This window comes from Nematolebias whitei, chromosome 1, assembly GCF_014905685.2.
Source record: "Nematolebias whitei isolate Nwh7 chromosome 1, NemWhi1, whole genome shotgun sequence".
Classification (NCBI taxonomy): Eukaryota; Metazoa; Chordata; class Actinopteri; order Cyprinodontiformes; family Rivulidae; genus Nematolebias; species Nematolebias whitei.
Window position 1 is genome coordinate 67421405 of NC_056498.1, and position 19865 is coordinate 67441269.

General features: G+C 37.2%; 1 protein-coding gene across 1 annotated transcript in view; it reads right to left on the reverse strand.

The window, feature by feature from the left end:
- Positions 1-7802: 7802 nt before the first annotated feature.
- Positions 7803-19865, reverse strand: part of pank1a (pantothenate kinase 1a) — a 26369-nt gene continuing 14306 nt past the window's right edge. The window contains exons 3-9 of the mRNA XM_037680273.1: positions 17826-17972; positions 17505-17710; positions 16324-16577; positions 12579-12755; positions 11550-11673; positions 8930-9055; positions 7803-8130 (exon numbers count right to left, since the gene is read on the reverse strand). Of these exons, the coding sequence (XP_037536201.1) occupies positions 8071-8130; positions 8930-9055; positions 11550-11673; positions 12579-12755; positions 16324-16577; positions 17505-17710; positions 17826-17972 (1094 nt within the window). The 3' untranslated portion in view covers positions 7803-8070. The remainder of the gene's footprint in view (positions 8131-8929; positions 9056-11549; positions 11674-12578; positions 12756-16323; positions 16578-17504; positions 17711-17825; positions 17973-19865) is intronic.

The window sequence follows — 19865 nt, forward strand, 5'->3', positions numbered from 1 at the left end:
ATATATATATATATACATATATATATATATATATATATATATATATAAAGAACAGCCACCTTCAGCTCGGGGTGATAATGAGAGTTTATCAGTTCTGTTGAAATATTTTGTTTTCTCTGTTCAAAGGTTTCTACACAGTTTGTTTTGCTTTGTCATTTGTTTCTGAGAAGGCTTATCTCTACAAAATGACAGGCTGCAGTTTGCATAATGTTTGTGTGAGTTGACTGAAAGTCTCTGAAATCACTTGTGTCAGGTAAGCCAGCCGTAAGCTACGAAAACATTAAAAAAAAACATGTTTAGGCAAAATAAGTGAAACCTGTTATGATCGGCATGACGTTGCTGTCTTTTTTTTTTTTTTTTGTCGCTGCTCCCTTTTCAGGAGTTGCCACAGCAAGTAGGCTCAGATGAAAGATTTGGCATTTGTTTTGCACTGGATGACCTTCCTGTCAAACCTGCAGTCTCAGGAATATAAGGCACTGCTCACAGAGCTGCAGTCATACCAATGACAGCAAATTTTAACCTTTGCAAATACATTTTGAAGGCTGAAAATAAATTAATCAAAGCTTAGTTCATTCAATGCTGATTTTAAAGATATTGATATAAACTGTGCATTTATAAAGAATACATTTTTATACTCAAACATGTTTTTCCAGTTCAATTTGACAGTACATACTGCTTTAAAACATGCTTAATGTTGCTGCAAGACACTGCGTGCAATTTTAATACTTTTTTATAGAGTTGGATTTAAACTGTCACGGAAAAAAAGTAGAATAAAACTATAAATAAACCCAAAGGGAGAGGGTAAAAGAATATCAGGATCAGTGAAAGCTAAACAAGATGCATGAGAAAAGTAATTTTATTATACTTACTTACATCAGCCCAGTTATTGCTTCTGCTGCTGCACAGAATCACAGCTTCAGTGCCTGAATGTTCTTCAGACAAAATCGAACAAAGTTTTTCCTGCTGGTTCATGTCCTGCAAACACCATGACGGTGGTTTGCAAGACAAACAAGAGAGTCTGCAAGCTCAAGATATAAGGGGAGAAAGAAGGAGGAGCAGCAGGAGGAGGAACGGTCCCCAATAATGCAAGTGTTTTCATTTTTTTATTTTATAACTATGTTTTAAGCACTGTGTAATAAAACAGTTTAAACTTTTATGTGAAAGTAGTTTTGTCATTAACTTTCCTAAAGAACAGTTTCAACTCTAAAGTCTTATGATAAGATACATTTAGCACACTTCATGCTTTCCATTGATGGAAGGAGAATGTGGTACAATGTCCATCTTTACAGCAAAGGTAGTGAATAACAATAAGGTTGCCACACAGGTTCTTATTTTCAGTGATCATGGAGGACAATCCTACCACACCCACATTAATCTGTCACTTTTGTACTGTTCTAAAAGCTTAAAAAACAAAGCACCTGGACCACCAGTGGTGATTTTAGCCTATTTTGAGGGGTGTTCAAGCACTCCTAAATTTTAACTCAGCAGCCCTGAAAAATTAAGAAACCATCATTAGGATTTTGTAAGGAAGTTATGTTCTCAAATCTTGGATTTACCAAAATATTTAATGAATTTGAAATAAATGATGACACTCATATAGGCCATCCATCCATTATCTTTACCTGCTTCTTCCTTTTTTGGGTCACTGGTGCCCATGTCCAGCCATCACTGTGCAAGAAGCAGGGGACACCCATGGACAGGTCACAGTCCATCACAGGGACACATAGAGACAAACAACCATCCACTCTCTCTCTCACACCTAGGGACAATTTAGAGTTAACAATCAGTGTAACATGCATGATTTTGGTCTGTGGGAGGAAACTGGACAGAGAAAACCCACACATGCACAGAGAGAACATGCAAACGCCACCAAGAAAGGCCCCCGGACCAGGATTTGAACTAGGGTAGCCTGCTTGCTGAGAGGCAGCAGCTCTACCAGTTGCGCCACCGTGTTGTCTCAAATGGACCAGTAAAATCTTTTTTTTTTTTGCACGTCAGATCCTCAAAGCCACCTGTCAATCAATCCAATAGGCTCGTCAGCAACTGACCAATCGGCGACCTCAATTTGTCCCCAAGGTAAACGCCCCTTACCTTCAAGAGCAACTTCCTCCAACAGCATTGTGGGAGTTTTGCATTGCAAACATTTTGCAGCCAGAGGTTAAAAGTTAAATTTAAGGTTAATGCTTGAAGCTAGTTGTGCTTTGTTTTGTGTGTTCTAGAGGTAGATTTATGTTGCAACTTCTGGTTGCATAAGTTTAATCTTTGTTTGCTATGACCCTTTAAATGTCCTATTTGTGAGAGAGCTCCTCGTTTATGGCCGTACCTCCCTGAACTCGCCCAATCTCGTTAGCTAAGCAGGGTCGGGCCTGGCTAGTACTTGGATGGAAGACTGCCTGGAAATACTAGGTGCTGTAAGCTCTTGCACTTCTCAAAAACCACACTATGGGGTGCGTTGTTCAAGCCAAGAGCCATTAGTAGAGGGGGCAAAGCACCCCTGAAGGTCAGATCCTTGAACTGCCCCTGAACTGGACTGTAGTAGAAGTGGTTTGTGTTTTGACCCCAATGACCACAGCCAAATCTTGTGAGATTATTTTGTGAGCCAGGCAAACAAAAACCCTAATGACCCTCAGGAGGGAGGATATCTGCAAGTTCAACTCTCATGATTGGAGCATACAGTTACAGCATGAAACTCCACAACTTCCAGTTTTGAATGGAGAAAGCTCCCCCGATGGGAAGCATGTTTTATGTTTGACAAGTTCTAAATGACAGAATCCACATCTTGGTGCTGTGTCGTTGGAGTTGCTTTACTTTCACGTACAGTTTATTTCTTCTAATTGTTGATTGGCGTTTCTAAATGTTCATGTTTTTTATTGTGAATTTTGCCAATTCAAGGTATATTGCTTTTAGTTTTCTGACCTGAGGCCATCTTGATTTTCTACATCGTTGCATTTTGAGTCCAATTTTTTACAAACACGAGCAACATCTGGCAACCTAGGAGGTAAATCACAATTTTAATGATCAAACTCAGGATGACTCCTCTATTAAGCAGCTAAGATTGTTAGAAAATAAATTCATTGATAGATAAAAATACATATAGTTAAGATTTAAAACATGAGGTTTCCCATCATGTGGTGTTTTACACAAAATAAAACACTGAGGCTCTTCACTCTTCTTAGAACTTTGTAATGCTTTTCATCTTTTCTTTCCCAGTTTCTACTTGTTAGCATTTCACACATTACAGAAATATATTCAAGGTCTAGTTTTCCGAATGTCTGCCACCTTTCATGTCTGAGGTTTAGATTAGGATTATCTTAATATTGAAAAATGGCATAATTATTATAAATTATAATTGTAGTCATTTGGTGGTGGGCAATGTTGGATTATATGACACAGTAAAATTAATTTAGAATGACCTCAAAATGTATTTAATTGTAGAGCTGTAAACAGGAATTATTTCCCAATAGTTTCATTAAAACATCCACTTTGCTTTATGGGATTTTTTTACTGATGTCAAAACTTTAAACAAAAAATGTGCAAAAATAATAAAAGGAAATAAATAAAAACCCAGAACACATTTCATTTCCAGTTTTAGTTTAATTCCTTGTTAGAAAAACAAATCACTTCAGTACACATTGCACAAAGCAAGGAGACTTCCTTAAATTGTCAGTTTTTTTAAATTAATCCTTTTTTTTCTTTTAACCAACGTTAAAAGCAGCAGCAGAACTGACAACAACAACCAGCGCTAAGATTCCCAAAACCTCTCAGGCTCCGAGGAGCCGAGGCCAACAACTGGCACAAATCTTCAGCAGAGCAGCCAAGCAACTCTGAGTACAAATCTTTAAACCCATCTGAGTACAAATCTTTAAACCCATCCGATACCTTTGCTCAACAGGTCAGTGCTGGTAAAGCAGACACACAAAGGAAACAAAGCTTTGCTCGATGCTTCTTCTGTCTGCGTTCAGCCTGTATAAGAAGTTCTGAGCTGCATTTAGGAAACCAGGTTCAGAACATTTAAAACCACTTCATCAACAGACAGATTGCTGGTGTCTAATATATCATATTAATAATATTATTATTTACAAATCTCTGTACAATCAAATACAGAAGGGTGAATACATCTGTCCTGCCAGTCAAGCATTCACGGACAGTTTAAAGCCTGCAAATGCTCATGCAACAGGATGTTGGACCAGATTAGGAAACTCTGAGAAACAGCTGCAAAAACACAACAAAGGACCAAACATTAGGACATCACAAAGAGCCTTAAGTCTTACATATTTATTTTTCCAACTAAATAATGAGAACTTGGTTTAAACTAATTCGGCATCCAGAATATTATAAAACAGCTGTTAGCTATGATCATAAGATGAACTAATAAAACACGTTTGTCCAAATCCTTTGGTGCATAATTGGGTCTAGAACATCCTGTTACAAGCATCTGCTTCGTTAAAGTCAACAACAACAACATCAGCAGGACAGAACTCTTTAGGAAGAGAAACGTTCTCTGTCAAGTTTCAAACAGGATTTCACAAGCGGGTGAGGGGACAATTATAGGGTTGCATATTTTCCAAAGAAGTATTTACATACAATTCAAACGTACTCTTGTTGATTCAGAGAAGAAAAAAATAAACAAGTTTGTTAGAAAGGACAAAGATAGATGGGTGAGTTACTGCATAGCTCGTTAGAGATGACACTTGAAACGTTTGTTTTAGTTGGTGCTTTAAGCTTATGAGCTCTTTACGGTACAAGAAAATACACACCATTGTGAAGGCGGATGATCCCAGGCAGAAATTAACAACCGGATTCAAACAAACAAACAAAAAAAAACACATAAAACATATAAATCACAACCAGTATTAAAGCTGACAAACAGGAAAGCTGAATTTTTATATCCAAAACTACAAGAACAATTCAAACTTCTGGCTTGGGATCATTTTAAGAACACCGTGTAAAATTTACAACTGTACAATTAAAGTGGGATTTACAAATAAACTTTAAAATTAACAAAGACCCCCAAATCTGTTCAAATGTTCCCTTTTGAAGACAACACTGACACGAAGCAACCACCAATAAGGCCAAACATCACAAGCAGATTATCAAACACTCTCGGGACCATAATACATCTTTAAAAGTGACGGTGTTATAAGTGGAGCAAATTAGGAAATATTTTTGCAGACAGATTGAAGATGAATTTACATTAAAAAAATAAAACATAACAAAATCACACCGGTTCTGTAATGCCAACAAAAACAATAAACCCAGAAAAAAAAAAAGTTTAACATGTAAAATTGGAAGTTTTGCTCCAAAATTTGTAATATCTAAAGAATATTGCAGCTCTAAAATGTTTCACATTGACAGTCAACACGACTGCAGTACCACTGGAAGCTAACACAGCAGCTGAGCTGTGAATGTTCATCTTTTTTTATTATTTTTTTTACAGTACAAGCCCCAAAAAAACATGAAAACAAATTAAAACAAGAACATGCCTTTAAAAAAATCTACATGCACATTACACAAACGAGAGAGTTTCAGGATGAAACTGTAATTAAGCGTGAAACTGAAGGGCACAAACACGGTGACGGCAGGCTCACGGACAGTAAAGGCAACTGATACAAGTTTTCAGGCTGAAGGACGGGGTGGCACGAAGATGACCGACACCAGCTGGATCTTACAGCACGGTGGCACCTGACGGAGCCAGGTTAGCATCCAAACATGAGTTGGAACAAAGGCAAATACAAGAAGAAAAAAAAAGCGAAGAACACAGTTTGTGTCACTTTTTGCAGCGTCATTGCAGTAGAATTGAAAACAATGACGGTTTGTAGAGACGATTGCAAAAACGTCTCTTTAAAAAGAACTAGTAAACCAAATACTGGTAGTATTTCTTCGCAAAGGCTTTCATTACTTTCACATATTTTGTTTGTGTGTTCGGAGTATCTATGGATAAAACCAGCTCATAGAAGAAAGAAAACAACAAAGCAGCAAACATGTTAGAGGGTCAAAGTGTAGTCCAGGTCTCTTGATAACAGCAACGGCTCATTTCTGTCAATAAGACCTTCAGAACCCTTGCTTTGCTTTGAACTGCAGCTGAAACTGAAATATTCATGGATGCAGAAGAGGGTTAAGGTGAATCAATGAAACGTGACTTCAATCTGAGAGTGGCATCGTGTAAACTAGCGTTTCGTTTGGAACATCAGAACTGTCCTGCTTTGATGAAACAAAGAGATGGAGGTTGTAAAAGTCAAGGCGTAGCTAAACAAGGTGCATGCAGCATCTCTACAAGGCTACAGGAAAAAAAAACAAATTTACTCTTGGTCGATTTTTCTTCAAACCACTTTCACTAAGATCTATAAAACCAAAAGAAATCTTATTGATTGTGAAGCCACAGCTGTTTCTGCTATACATTATAAGTGACAAAATTCTGACAGCATTAGGCTTAATTTCAGCTTGCGGAAGAAAAATGCAGACTTCTTTAGAAATAGAAGTATGGGTGTTGCTTAGCTCAGGATAACAGTTAGTACATATGGCTTACAAGATCATGTCCTTATTTGACTGTTGTTCTTTTGGCTGCATGCTTCAGCTGAGGTCGCCACAGTGAGCAAACTCGCATGAAAGATTTTGCAATTGTTTTATGCTGGATGCCTTTCCTGATGTAATCTGGGCTTGAACCAGCAGCCCCAGGATTACAAAACTGCAGCGCTGACCACTGAGCTACCACAGCCTTTCATTACCCTGAACAGCTTTATAAGTTCTAGTTTGTGCCACAGTTTAGTTTTCAGTAATGTGGTTAGCATTGGACCCAACTAAAGCCAAAACCGTTTTATAGTTAACTGAAATGAAGCACTGAAGCAGCTGAATGTAATCAGTAGAAGGAGAACATGAGAACTCTAAATATATTTTGTGTAAGTGGGAAGAGGGAGATGATTTGAAACTGGACCTCATCAATCCCATTAGTAAACAGTGGTTTACAGCTTTAGCAGAATATTTAGCCAAGATTTTGAGCGACTTGAGTCAATTAGCTTCTTGCTCCCCTCTGTTGTTTTGCACCAATAAGATGCTCACAATAAACAAATATTTATCAGCGGGAACGACTAACGAACTACACTATGACATCCAAACATGGAAGTAGCGTGGCAGAGAAGGCAGGGGGTGAGGAAAAAGCAGACTAGGAAATAAAAGCTCGCTCATAACATAGCACAAGTTGCTGAGTTGCACTGGGTCCTGCACAGAAATCAGCACTCCGAGCTGCGGGAACATTCTGTTATGGTCCGGGTGTTTCAGACAAAACTCAGCACGTTTGGTATCTGTGCATGGCAATACAAGTGTTAGCACTGCTAACACAAGACACAAACAAGAAGCAAAGGCCATATGCAGTGGAGCAAAAGTCAGATAATAAACCGTTTATCTGCTTTCATCTGAGCAAGAGGAGGCAGGTAAACCTCAACTGGATTTGGCTTCAGTGCTCTCCTAAGAAGAGGGTAGTGCTGTGGGTGACTGTGCAACAAACATGCAAACAAACCTCCTGACCTCCAAAATAGGGTTTCTGTGGTTGAACAAATACTATTTCCTCAAGTCAAACGTGGTAAAAAAAAATCACTCAGTCTAGAGTGACTTCTTATATGTGGTGTGAATACTTTTCTTTTTCTGAACAGCAGCTGCAGTCACCAGACACACTACTGTCTCCAAGGTGTAACTCTGCACCTGCTGTTCACACAAACACAGTAACCCCCTGCCTTCCCAACCCCCCAAAAATAACCCAAAATACTAAAATATTTTGTTTGATTATAGTTCCTGGCAGAGATTTGCAGGAGCTAACAAAAAACATAAATTAATAATTACATTATTAAATCTCTATGATAGAAGGACTCTGGAGCTTCCGATGACCATTAGAGGTTATCAATATTTACAATTGTTAATATATATTAAAATGGCTTTTCTCTGTTTCTCTGTCCCTCTCTCAGTGTTCCTTTAGAGGTAAACTTTCAACAGAATCAAACAATGATGTCCCAGCAATTAGAGATGATGACGTCGTAGCATTGGAGGCTGAGATTGATCTGTGGAGATGACAGAATTACTTCACAGGTCCTCCTTCATCTTGAGCAGCTCCATCAGTGCCCCCACAGCTCCAAAATAGCCCTTAAGCAACAAGGAGAGAGAAAAAAAATAGGACACTTCTCACACACACCTTGAAAAATGCTTTAAAGTGAAGCAAGACTGTCTTTTAAACGTGAACATTTTAAAATGTTTTTGCTGGCTAAGGAAGATTTAGCAGATTAAGGACATTTTTTAAATACTGACAAGTGCATGCAAGACAGACCTCACACACACACACAGCCCTGTTCGGAGGGAATGCCAATATAAGCTATTCTAATTGAGGACCGTGGTTTTGGTCCCCAATTGCCAAGATGTCCCCAAATGACTGGTGTGTATGCTTGTTCAAGTCCCCAAATGGAACATAACCAAACACACACACACACACACACAAAGAATTGAGAAAGCATTATGAGATTAATTAGAATAAAGACAAAAACAAAATGAACAAAAAAAAAGTGCTGCAGTTTGAATGGTTTCATAGAACATGCTGGATGAGCAGCAAAAAATAAAAAGAAAAAAGAAAATTTTATTTTATTTTTATTTTGGACATAAATAAAGTTAAGGAGTGGACTCGTTCTCGCGCAGTCATGCTCCATGTAATCCCCATGAAAGTGTGGTTTGTTTATTGTACAATGCAAAAACAAGTCCCAGTCATTCAAAATGTTAACCATGGCAATCTTTTAGATAGATAGATAAATAAACAAATAATTAAATACCGGTAAATAAAACACCGGCCAATCACATGCTCCCGTCATGCCAACACGTGTTCTACACTTGGAGAATATCTGTGCTGAACAGTTTGACCTGAGGTTAAGCTCACATTTATTTGCCCATTGCTCACCTCATGTTCCAAGAAGAGGGCTTTCAGTTGTCCTGTGGACCAGTAGTCCATGGCGTAGGCTAGTAGTTTAGTGGACAGAGTGTTGATTCGAAGGAAGTTCCCCACAAACACCACACGTTCAATTTTCTGATACAAGGAAAAATAAATACAGTTGTGTTACTTACATGTGTGCTGTTTCTTGTTTCTTTTGGACCTTGTAAATATATTTCTTTTTCAATTTTTGGTACTTATTTTGTACCCTTATTGCATGCGTTAGTATTTATTGTTTGTTTGTTTTTTTGTTTGTTTTTAGCGAGTCGAATCGGTTCATCTTATCCTGAACATTTTTATTGTGTTGTTGACCTTCTGTTAACCTGCATATGACCAATAAACAACATATGTGTGAAGAATAAATTGATGAAACCATAAGAAAAATGCTTAATTAAAAAGATAAAAATACAGTAGTCTTTGCCTTGTGTCATGACAAGTTTTTGTATTACATGCTCCTCTCATTTCCCTAAATGTTTCAAATTCATTTTTACTGATGGCATCAAATATTGGTACACTGTGTACAATGCACACGAAGTGAAGTGCATATTTTCTTTGCAGAAATCTTAAGAATGTTAGTGTCTTTTCTCATGTAAAAATAAACCAAAATGTAAAAAAAATAAAATAAATCAGTGGATACACAGTATGCACAGTGCTTAGGACTATGACACAATATTTTTGAAGACATGTTTCTGTTCAGTGCCTGAGATGACTTCTGTTGTGACATGACGCTATATAAGCACTTCATGGATGGATGGATGGATGGATGGACACACACAAGTTGTCCCGGGTGGTCAAACATGGTAGCAAAGTCATTGGTCATCAACAAATGACACTTACAGACCTGCACAGTCAGGTTTTGGAAAAAAGTCAATCCAGGTTTACAATGACCCAGCTCATCCACTGCAAGCATTATTCAGGTTGGTACTATCTGGCAGAAGACTGCTGGTTCCTTTAGCAAAGAAAAATGGGTACAAAAAGTAATTTGTTCCCTCTGCGGTGAATGTACTTAACAAGGTCCTATTCAAACGCAGCCTCACATGACAAACCATTGTCTGCTGGGATGTTTCCATATTTTAATGTATCATGTATTTTATAATACCTTTAATTGAATGTTTTTAATTGAGTTAGCAAAGCTTTTTAAAGTTTTTTAATGACATTTTTAACTTGTGTCGTTTTTATGAGCCAGATGTCAAAGACAAATCTCCATTTCATTGAATGTTATGGACAATAAAGTTTAACTGATTGATTGATAAATTAACTGAATTGAGGGCAGCACGGTGGCGCAGTTGGTAGAGCTGCTGCCTCTCAGCGAGCAGGTCACCCCAGTTCAAACCCCGGCCGGGGACCTTTCTGGGTGGAGTTTGTATGTTCTCTCCGTGCATGCGTGGGTTTTTTCTGGGTACTCCGGTTTCCTCCCACAGACCAAAAACATGCATGTTAGACTGATTGGTAACTCTAAATTGTCCATAGGTGTGAGTGAGAGAGTGAATTTTTGTTTGTCTCGTTTGTCTCCATGTGTCCCTTTAATGGACTGGAGACCTGTCCAGGGTGTCCCATGCCTCTTGCACAGTGATTGCTGGATATGGGCACCAGTGACCACCCGCAACCCAAAAAGGAAGAAGCTGGTAAAAAGCGGATGGATGGATGGATGGATGGATGGATGGATGGATGGATGGATGGAAGTGGGTGGATGGATGGAAGTGAATAGAAACCACTTTCTATAAAAACGTCATCAGAAACTGATGCAACATCTAATTTGTACCACAAGGTGGTGGTGGAGCACTGACTTACTGTGAATTTCTCAGTAAACAGCAAATCACTAAATGTACCACAAACCAAAAAAGCTTCCAATAAAGCTTGACAAAGATAAGAATTTGTTTTTGTACCACAAATACATTTTACAATCATATAATTAATATCAGTACACATTATCAGGTCATTGTGTTTCTATGGTTATTTCAACTAAACTGTAGGATCCAGATCTTTTAGAAATACAATAACAGGTCGTTTATGCTTTAGAATGGGACATTTAATTTTAATGACATCATTTTAAATACAAAAAGGCTACAGTCGTATAAGGATGGGTTTAATATGCGTCCTTGCTGCAGTTCAGTGTGCAGTGATAGCCCTGTACAATGCTGCTTGATCGCCATGCCACAAGGCAACACTGTAAAGAAGCTCACAGCACACAGAAAGACTCGAGACTGATTCACTCCACATCAAAATAAATCACTGCTGCCACAAAGACTTCCTCCAGTCCAATTTCAGCTTTTCACATAGCGTTCTGGGATATTACAAACCAGAGAACCATGTGCTTTTCATTTCCACCTACTGGTATTTGTAATGATGCCTATCATTCATGCAATATTTCATTATTAACCATGAATATTTACAGCAAGCTGGGAGGGAATTCCAGGATGTTGTGGCTGCTGTAATAAAACACAAACCTTATGCACACACATACAAATTAAAACAAGCTTTTGGGTCTTTTTAAAAGACACCAAAAACTGTGACTTTTAGCTCAACATAGTCTATGTTCTTATCCTTATTTCCAAGTCTACCCCCCAGGATCCTGTGTCTGTGTGCTTACCTCATTAACAGCACACATGCGTGCTATGGATCCTATGTTATTAGTGATGGTGACCAACGTGGCTCTCGCCAGGTCTTCCTTACTGATGCTGTCTCGCTTGTCTTTGCACATCATGTGACCAAAACTGTAAAACATGGCACACAAAGCCCGACACGTGAAAGAGTTTTGTAGCCTTACATAAAACATAAAAACATTTCTCTTAGTTGCAGATCAAAATCTGAACAAGATAAAGCAAAGAAAAGAACCTTCAACCTTACATCATGTTGTTTATCACCGAGTGTTGTGTTTAGGTACGTGATAGAAGGGAACATCATAACAGCACACGCTGATTATAACACGATTTTTGTGATAAAGTCCGTTTACTTTATGGATTAAACTTTGAACTACTGTGGTTATGTTACCGCTAAGGGTCAGTTTATTTTAATTTTACACATCATTTTCAGGTATGCATATTTTGTATAAAACTTCACATTTCAAATTACTCCTGCTCTTATTATTGAGCATGAGGAATGTGTTAAATAAAGTGCAGTTTCTCAGATGATTTAAAGACTTTACACATTTAGGCTAACAATATGGATCAAATGACCTAAATAACCTCAGAATTGATTGAGAACAAATTTGTTAAGGCTTATTTAGATTTATGAGAGAGAATGCAGCTGAAAGTCTTAACTTTTTTGTTTTTTCTTTAGTATTTGTTTCTGTGAATAAACAAATAAACATTATTCACAGCCACTGAACACATAAAGTTCATCCAAACCACCAGCAGCTGTGCAGTCACATGAATTTGAACTTTCTTGTGTTTACAACAATTATAAAACTCACGTTATTGTTTTAACCAGTGTTGCAAATGACTAAACACCAGAAGTCCAGTTAGAGAAACTAGAAAATATGTATATTTATAAGTTGAGAAATGACATCCTGTTAATCCTCACTGGGACCTGCCAGACTGGTTATAAGAACTCATGCCTGAGATCAAATGGCACTGAACCTTTGTAATCTGACATTCACCAATGTCAACGTCACGCTCACCTAGATGCGACAGCAGAACCCTGCAGGCTAAAGCGCTCGTAGTCTCCCCCGTAGATGTCTTTCACCAGTTTGTCCACGTTTGTAGAGTCGCCCTTGCTAGCCATTTCCAACGCCTCCTCGAATGTCTCGCAGCCCGTCAGAAGACAGCAGAGGCCCAGAAACGTACCACCTCCCAGACTGAAAATAAAGCAGCGACAGAGGATGAGAACACAGACGATAATAGGAAGATGTCAGAAGAGATTGATACTGATAAGCTCAGAGATGGCGGTGATAAGGAGAAGAGCTGAACATAGAAGCCAAGTAGCAAAAAGCAAAACAAGATTAAAATGAACAAAGGAATCAGTGGATGGGAAAAAAAAGGATTAAAATAGCATGAATAAAAAAAGAACTGCCTTTAAGATGATCTTTTTTTTGCCAGAGGTTATAAAATTCATGTCTACTTTGGTTTTAAAGAATTTGTTGGGACGTGCAGACTTGACGTCCAACTTCAGATTATCTCATCAGCAACAACATAAAACTTCACATTTTCTCACAGCAATTAAATTATTCCAGAAAACAAAGACCTGGGTGATACACATGTAAGGATGAAGAAATGATGACCGGGTTAAGGAGCTGCTGCTTTGACATAAATGCTAAGTAAATTAACAGTTAAAAGCTTTTTAAAAGGCATTTTCATATGACAACTCTAAACCTAAACTTAATCTAGCTTTGTACCAGAAGTCCTAAATCTCACATACTCCTTTTTACAATTAAAAACTGCAAGAAAACACAAAATGTACTTTTTTTTTTTATCAAAGTGTGTAAAATCGAAGGGTGTACAATACACAGACACATAAACAAATACACAACATGCACTTCAATGTTATGGTGAGGAGCCACACTTGGATTGATTTACAGTACGTAATGAATGACCAGCAGTGTCTTAGAACAGAACAACACACAGACTCAGTTTTAGTCAGCTGGGTTATCTTATCAGCTGGATGAAAACATAAATGATAACAAGAAGGCTGAATCTACTGTAAAGTTGTTAAATTTGAAATAATATTCTAACATGAATTATATGAAGCAATGATTGTTTTATCGTTGGTTTTTACTGTTCACTAGCTTTTTAAAGCTTGTTCTAAGGTTACATAAGCACTTATGAACACATGACAATGACTGACTTGGTTGAATTGTAACAATCAGGTCTGACATATCTGGTAAATCTAATAAGGTTAAAAAATGTCCATCACCTCACTTAGTTATAATGTTCCTGGTTTAGGATTGATATAATCCTGTAAAACTATACATAGAGTATTGGTGGAAATTCTGCTCCAACACTTTAACAGGACACATGATCCAGCAATAAACTTTTATATGTAGTTAATTTCAGTCTAATGATAGAAAAATGCTAATTTTAGAGTCAGGTTGCACAAAAAGCAAAACACAAATATAGTATTTTTAAGTATTATTTTATTAGAATTAGGGGTGCAGAAAAAAATGGATTTTTTTTAAAGAATCTAGATTCTTAGTCTTGGCAATTCTGAATCGTTTCTAAAGGTCCATAAATAGATTTTAAAATGGAAAAAAAAAAAAAAGATTTAAAAATGCATTTAAGTTTTATATTTTTTCTGCTCCTACTCCCCGTTCGGCCGCCGTAGAAGTTTGGCCGTGTAGGCCACCGTACAGCAAACTAGTTAGCCATCTCCTTTTATCTGAATGGAGCCTGCTAGCATGGAGGAGGGGGACAGCACGATTCAACCCACTGCTTCGTCTTTAAAAATCATTTTAGATCCTACAATGTTCCAGTGGAAGACAGAGCTTCACAAGAGCACAGTTGTTTACAGGAAGTGTAAAATAAAATTGAGGTATAGTATTTTGGAAATACAGTGAACCCTCGCTATAACGCGATTCACCTTTCACGGTCTCACTGCTTCACGGATTTGCATCTTGCATTGTGTTCTGCATTCTGATTGGCTAAACAGTCTCTCCAGTACAATAGTTATTTGTAAAAAAAATGTTTATACAGTACTTTTATTTGTTAAACAAATGCTTGGGCCTGTAAAAAGGTTTTGTTCTTTGGTTTGAATGTATTATGGAGTATTTCATTGTATAATAATTGTAAAAAAAAATAAAGGTTACTACTTCACGGATTTCGCCTATCACGGGGTAACCCCCGTGAAAAACGAGGGTTCGCTGTACGACAAAATTCACGGAAGATGAAAGCGAAGCAGCCGACCAGTGAACTCTGCAACAAACTTCCTGGCTTCTCCAACGGCTGCAAAGACTTCCCTCTCCATCTCCTGCTATATCACAAAGGATTTACGAACAAACAGCTCAGTGGAAGGTGAGGAGTTTAGTTTTATTTTTAATACGCTGGATTCAATGTACGTTATTGCTTCGTGTATTTTTTTTTGCGATAAAGAAGCACCACAACTTCACCATGAAACAACGGATGGGAGAAGCTCTGATGCAGCTGCAGCTCAAAGGTAACTGTTTTTTCTCATATTATACTAAAACTTATAGACAAGTTGTACAACAAACTTAACTTTGTCTTTTTAACAGGTTGAAGAGGACAGATGAGACACATCACCTGGAGCAAGTTCTAAATGATACAGTTTCGATGTTTATAAATTACAGTTCAGAAGAGGTTTTTGTGCAAACTTGGCACAGGTTTTGAAATTTTGTTAAATATTTACTAAATATGAATCAATAGAAGTCTGTATATTTCATATTAGGTTAAAAAAAACCTGTGAAGTCTGTATTTTATTTTGAGTTAAAGGTTAATGTACTATGGTAGGCTGAAGTCTGTTTACTTTTATATTTATATATTTTGAATTATTTGTCTGTGATGGACTGGAGACCTGTCCAGGTGTCCCCGCCTCTCACACAGTGACTGCTGCTATGGGCACCAGTGACACCCGTGACTCGAAAAGGAAGAGGTGGATAAAGATGATGGATGGATGAATTATTTGTTCTTAGATTTTTATTTTATTTATTTATTTTTTAGAAAAAAATCAGGCAACTAAGCGAACCTAATACTGGTAATTTAAGTTCTAGAAGTTTATGTACTCCTATATTTAACCTATTTTTGGTATAAATATAAAATGAATCAAAAAGATTTGATATAGTAAGGAACCTAAAATGATTGTTTTAAATAAATATTCTATTTGTTTACATTGTTGTTTAATCTTTTCATCTTGTCAGTTACAAATACATTATCATTGAAACAAAATTTATGACCATGTCAATAGAAAAATTGTTTCTGAATCGAAAATCGTTTCCAAATAAAAAAATAAAAACAAAAATCGATTTTGAATCGTATCGTGACAACAAAAATCGGAATCGAATCGGATCACCAGACACAGAGATTCGCACCCCTAATTAGAATATTATTTGCTGGACGTTCACATATGCATTATTTGTTCTTTGTCACAGAAAGTGATAAATCATTAGCACAAACCCAACAGTGTTTGTGTATGTCTGTAACTGTTACCCAGTATTTGGTAACCTGAGCAGACAGAGGCTTCAACTTAGGTCTGAATAAAAGGACAGAGAAATTGTTTTGTGTTTAAAAAGCAAAAGCATGAGTGAAAATTAGCTGCAAGCATGTTATTACTTGGCATAGTTGGGTAGATATAAAGTTAGGTAAATGACAGAAATATGAATATGTTCATTCATCAAACTTTGGCTTATCACTTCTTTTCTAATGATCAGTGTTCTTCTTGTGTATGTGTGTGCATAAATTAATTTCAGTTCCCCTCACCTTGTTCCAGTTACCCGTTTGTAGTTGTTCTCAGAGTACACGGCTAGTATAGAGACGCCCGAGCCGATGTTGACCAGCAGCATGGGGAAGGGGTTTTCCAGGTTGCAGGGTTTTTTCACACAGCTGTGGGTATCTGATGGGTTCTGAAAGTAGTAGCACTCTGGGTGTCCGTTGAAGCCCACCCGATCGAGAAACAGCAGACCATGGATGAGGCAGTCCAGCTCGTCCAGTTTCAGCAGCTCCAGGTCGGCCATCTGTAACATAAATGGTAGTTAAAATACTGAGAAGACGTAGAACAGAATAGAAATAGAAATGCATTAGTCCCTCGTTTATCACGGGGGGTTCCGTTCTCAGACCCCCACAATAAATGAAAATCCGTCAAATAGGAATAGTAGTATATACATATATATATGCACACACACACACACACATATATATATATATAAATATATATATATATATAAAGGCATTTTAAACCCTGTCCACACTCTTGCAATATTTTAAACAATGATTCTAAACGCTAAATGTCCTAAAAGAGCACAGCATGTCATGATCTCCACTCTCTCTGCCACCTGTCAGTCCTCTTGTCCACGCCCACTTCTCCATGGCAGAGCGGAGATCGACATGCTGCAGGAGGAAGCTTCTCCTTGCACATGTGGGCTCCACAAAGGTATAGCAGGTGCTAAATAATTTTAAATATTTTATTTTGAACAAAAAAATTCCATGCTGATCTTGCAGCTTATCCATCAATCAGCCAATTGTGTGTCATGTCCAATTTTACTTTGAAAAACCACAAAAGAACGAGTCTGCAAAAGTCAAACTACGAAGTAGCGAGAGACTAATGTAAACTTTATTGATGCCCTGAGGGAAATCACATAGAATAGAGAAAGACGGCTTAAAGAAATCATCAAAAATTAAAATGTGCACTTCAAAATGTCTTTCTCCAATAAACTGATGACAAAAACACCAGTCAAATATGTCAGACAAAATTATTAATGTTGGCATCAATTGCAGTATACAGTACTGATAACTTTCAGCATTAACATGGTCAACAGCTATTTTCTTGAGCTTTGTTTTTTAAATTTTGAGGAAGCTTGAAATGTTAAGAGCAACTTCTGACAGATCCAGTAAGAAAAGAGCTAAAAGATTACACGTCTGTTGATCCGCAGGTTTTTACTCACTGTTCTGAAGTCGTTCTCAAACTTGTAAGCCCCGCCTCCCGTGGCGCAGAGCATCGTGTGCAAGCTGGAGAAGTTCTTGTCTCTTCCCATCTGAATAAAACGAGGCATGGCCTGAGTAGGGAAGCGGATAAAGTGCAGGTTTCCTGTCCTGCCACACATGGTCAGGTTCCTCAGCTCCAGGTGGACGTCACGAACACCTGTTTTACCTGGGTGAAAGCAAACATTGTAAAATATCTTCTGATTTATTTTAACGTGGCATACTTGATCTGATTTTCCATATCAAAGAAAAAACAACTAGTAGGCATGACTGTGTATAAATACCATAGGCCACGTTTGAGGTGAGGTAGCGGCGGATAGACTTGAGGTTTTCAACTTCTTCTTGTTCTTCTTCAGCAGTGATATCGACTGGCTCAAAGTACACCAACTTGACTAAGGTCCCACCGATGTCCATACCAAACCAGGGGAAGGCTGGAGAAGAAAAAGCTGTAATTAACTTCTATTCATTTAAATAATACAAATCAGATAAAAACAAAACAGCATTTCTGGAAAAAAAACTTAAGCCATATTGTTTGAAAAGTAGCACATTATTGAGAAGTTGTGTTTAAAGATATACTGCATTATTATGGCTGAAATGTGAGAATGCAGTTATGTTTGCAAAATAAAAACCTAAAACAAAACAAAGAAAATGTTTTAACAATCAAAGTTAAGATCTTGCACAGCTGTTGAACAATATTTTGTTTCTGCTTTCATAACTACACAGTTATACTGTGCTTTTTAATTAAGAATTAATTTAAAAAATGAAGAATAAAAGCATGTTTTATAAAAGCATACTAGCCAAAATAGCCAGCTTCTATCAACTTTAGACATGGCATGTATGTTAATTTGCTGATTATTTTAATCAGACAGTAATGTTTAGTCTATAAAATATGAAAAGGCTAAGCAAATTGTTTATCAAGATTTCACAAAATCATTGGTCCAGTTTTTGAGCACAACAGAGAACTGCACCCAGTTAACACTTAAAACAAACTTCTAATTTTACTGGATGTATATCAAATTTGCAAAACTGAACTACAGTAAATATGTTTGGTATTGGTAGTTTAGAGTACCGATATAGCTAGAGAGAAAAAAATGAACTTGATAATGGATGGATGGATACTGTTTTATGATAGGTGATTAAAAATTATTTGAACAAGTTACAGTCTGAGTCTCAGTTTGAAGGTAAAATGAAGCACAATCTTCTTGTTTTGATCGTTACTTTTGTTGCTTATTGAGATTGAAGGAACAAATAAAAATGTTCCAGACCATCAGGCTAGGAGAAAAATAAATAAATAAATCCCACACTGAACTGATGTTGCCATGGTAACAGTCGGCCCTCCCCTCCCCCACCATCTCCTCTTCGTTCTGTCTGGCACAGTCTCTTCAGCCTATTTTCTCTTTCACTTAGCTTCTCCCTAAGCCTTTCCGGCAGTCTCATACACAACATCCATCTTCCACAGCCTCCAGCCCCCACCCCTCACCCGTCTGACTTACAATTGAAGCAAGGCTCTCTGGCACAATGATAAAGAGAACTAATTCCAAAGGATGCGTTTATTGGATGTGAAAAGCTTATTAAAGATCTTGTTGTCCATGAAATTAGTGAGATTTATTTGCATGAATTTAATTAAACAAGATCAATACCAAAATATTGTACAAATGTTTTCTCACTTTATAGCTAAGTAAAATTACATTAAAGTTGATTAGAAAATGAATGCTTTTCATGTTTAATCATCACATTTAATTAATGAGGAAAATTAAGGTGCCCCAATAATAATATAACCACACACAACCTTGGATTTAAATTTATGGGGAAAAATGAAACAAATATTACTTGAATAGGGTCATGGTAAGACACTGTAACTATGTGTGTCTTAAACGAAATAGGGAAAAGCAATAGCATGTTAACTTCATGGTGACTTTGTTTAACAAATAATTTTGCTCACACAACATAAAAACATGCAAAAAAATTATCAAAATGTTTCCAGACATGTCAGAAAATATTAAAAGGCACCAATAACAACACCCACATCAAACTATATTTTTTGCTAACAAAATTGCATGCTGATTTTATTACTTTGCTATAACATATAAACGTCTATTTTTAGCAGCCTCGTGCACCGACCCACTTGTGTTTGCATAAGCATTTCAACAAAAACCAAAGTTCTGTCTGAGAGAACTTGGATGGGTTTGTAACTGGCACAATGACACCTTGAGGTTACTATGGGCCAAATAAGCAAAATCCTCATACTACTCTTTAATATTCAGATAATAATTAAAATGTTGTTGTTGATGTTAGAGAGATGGATAGGAAGGTATTTGTTGTGT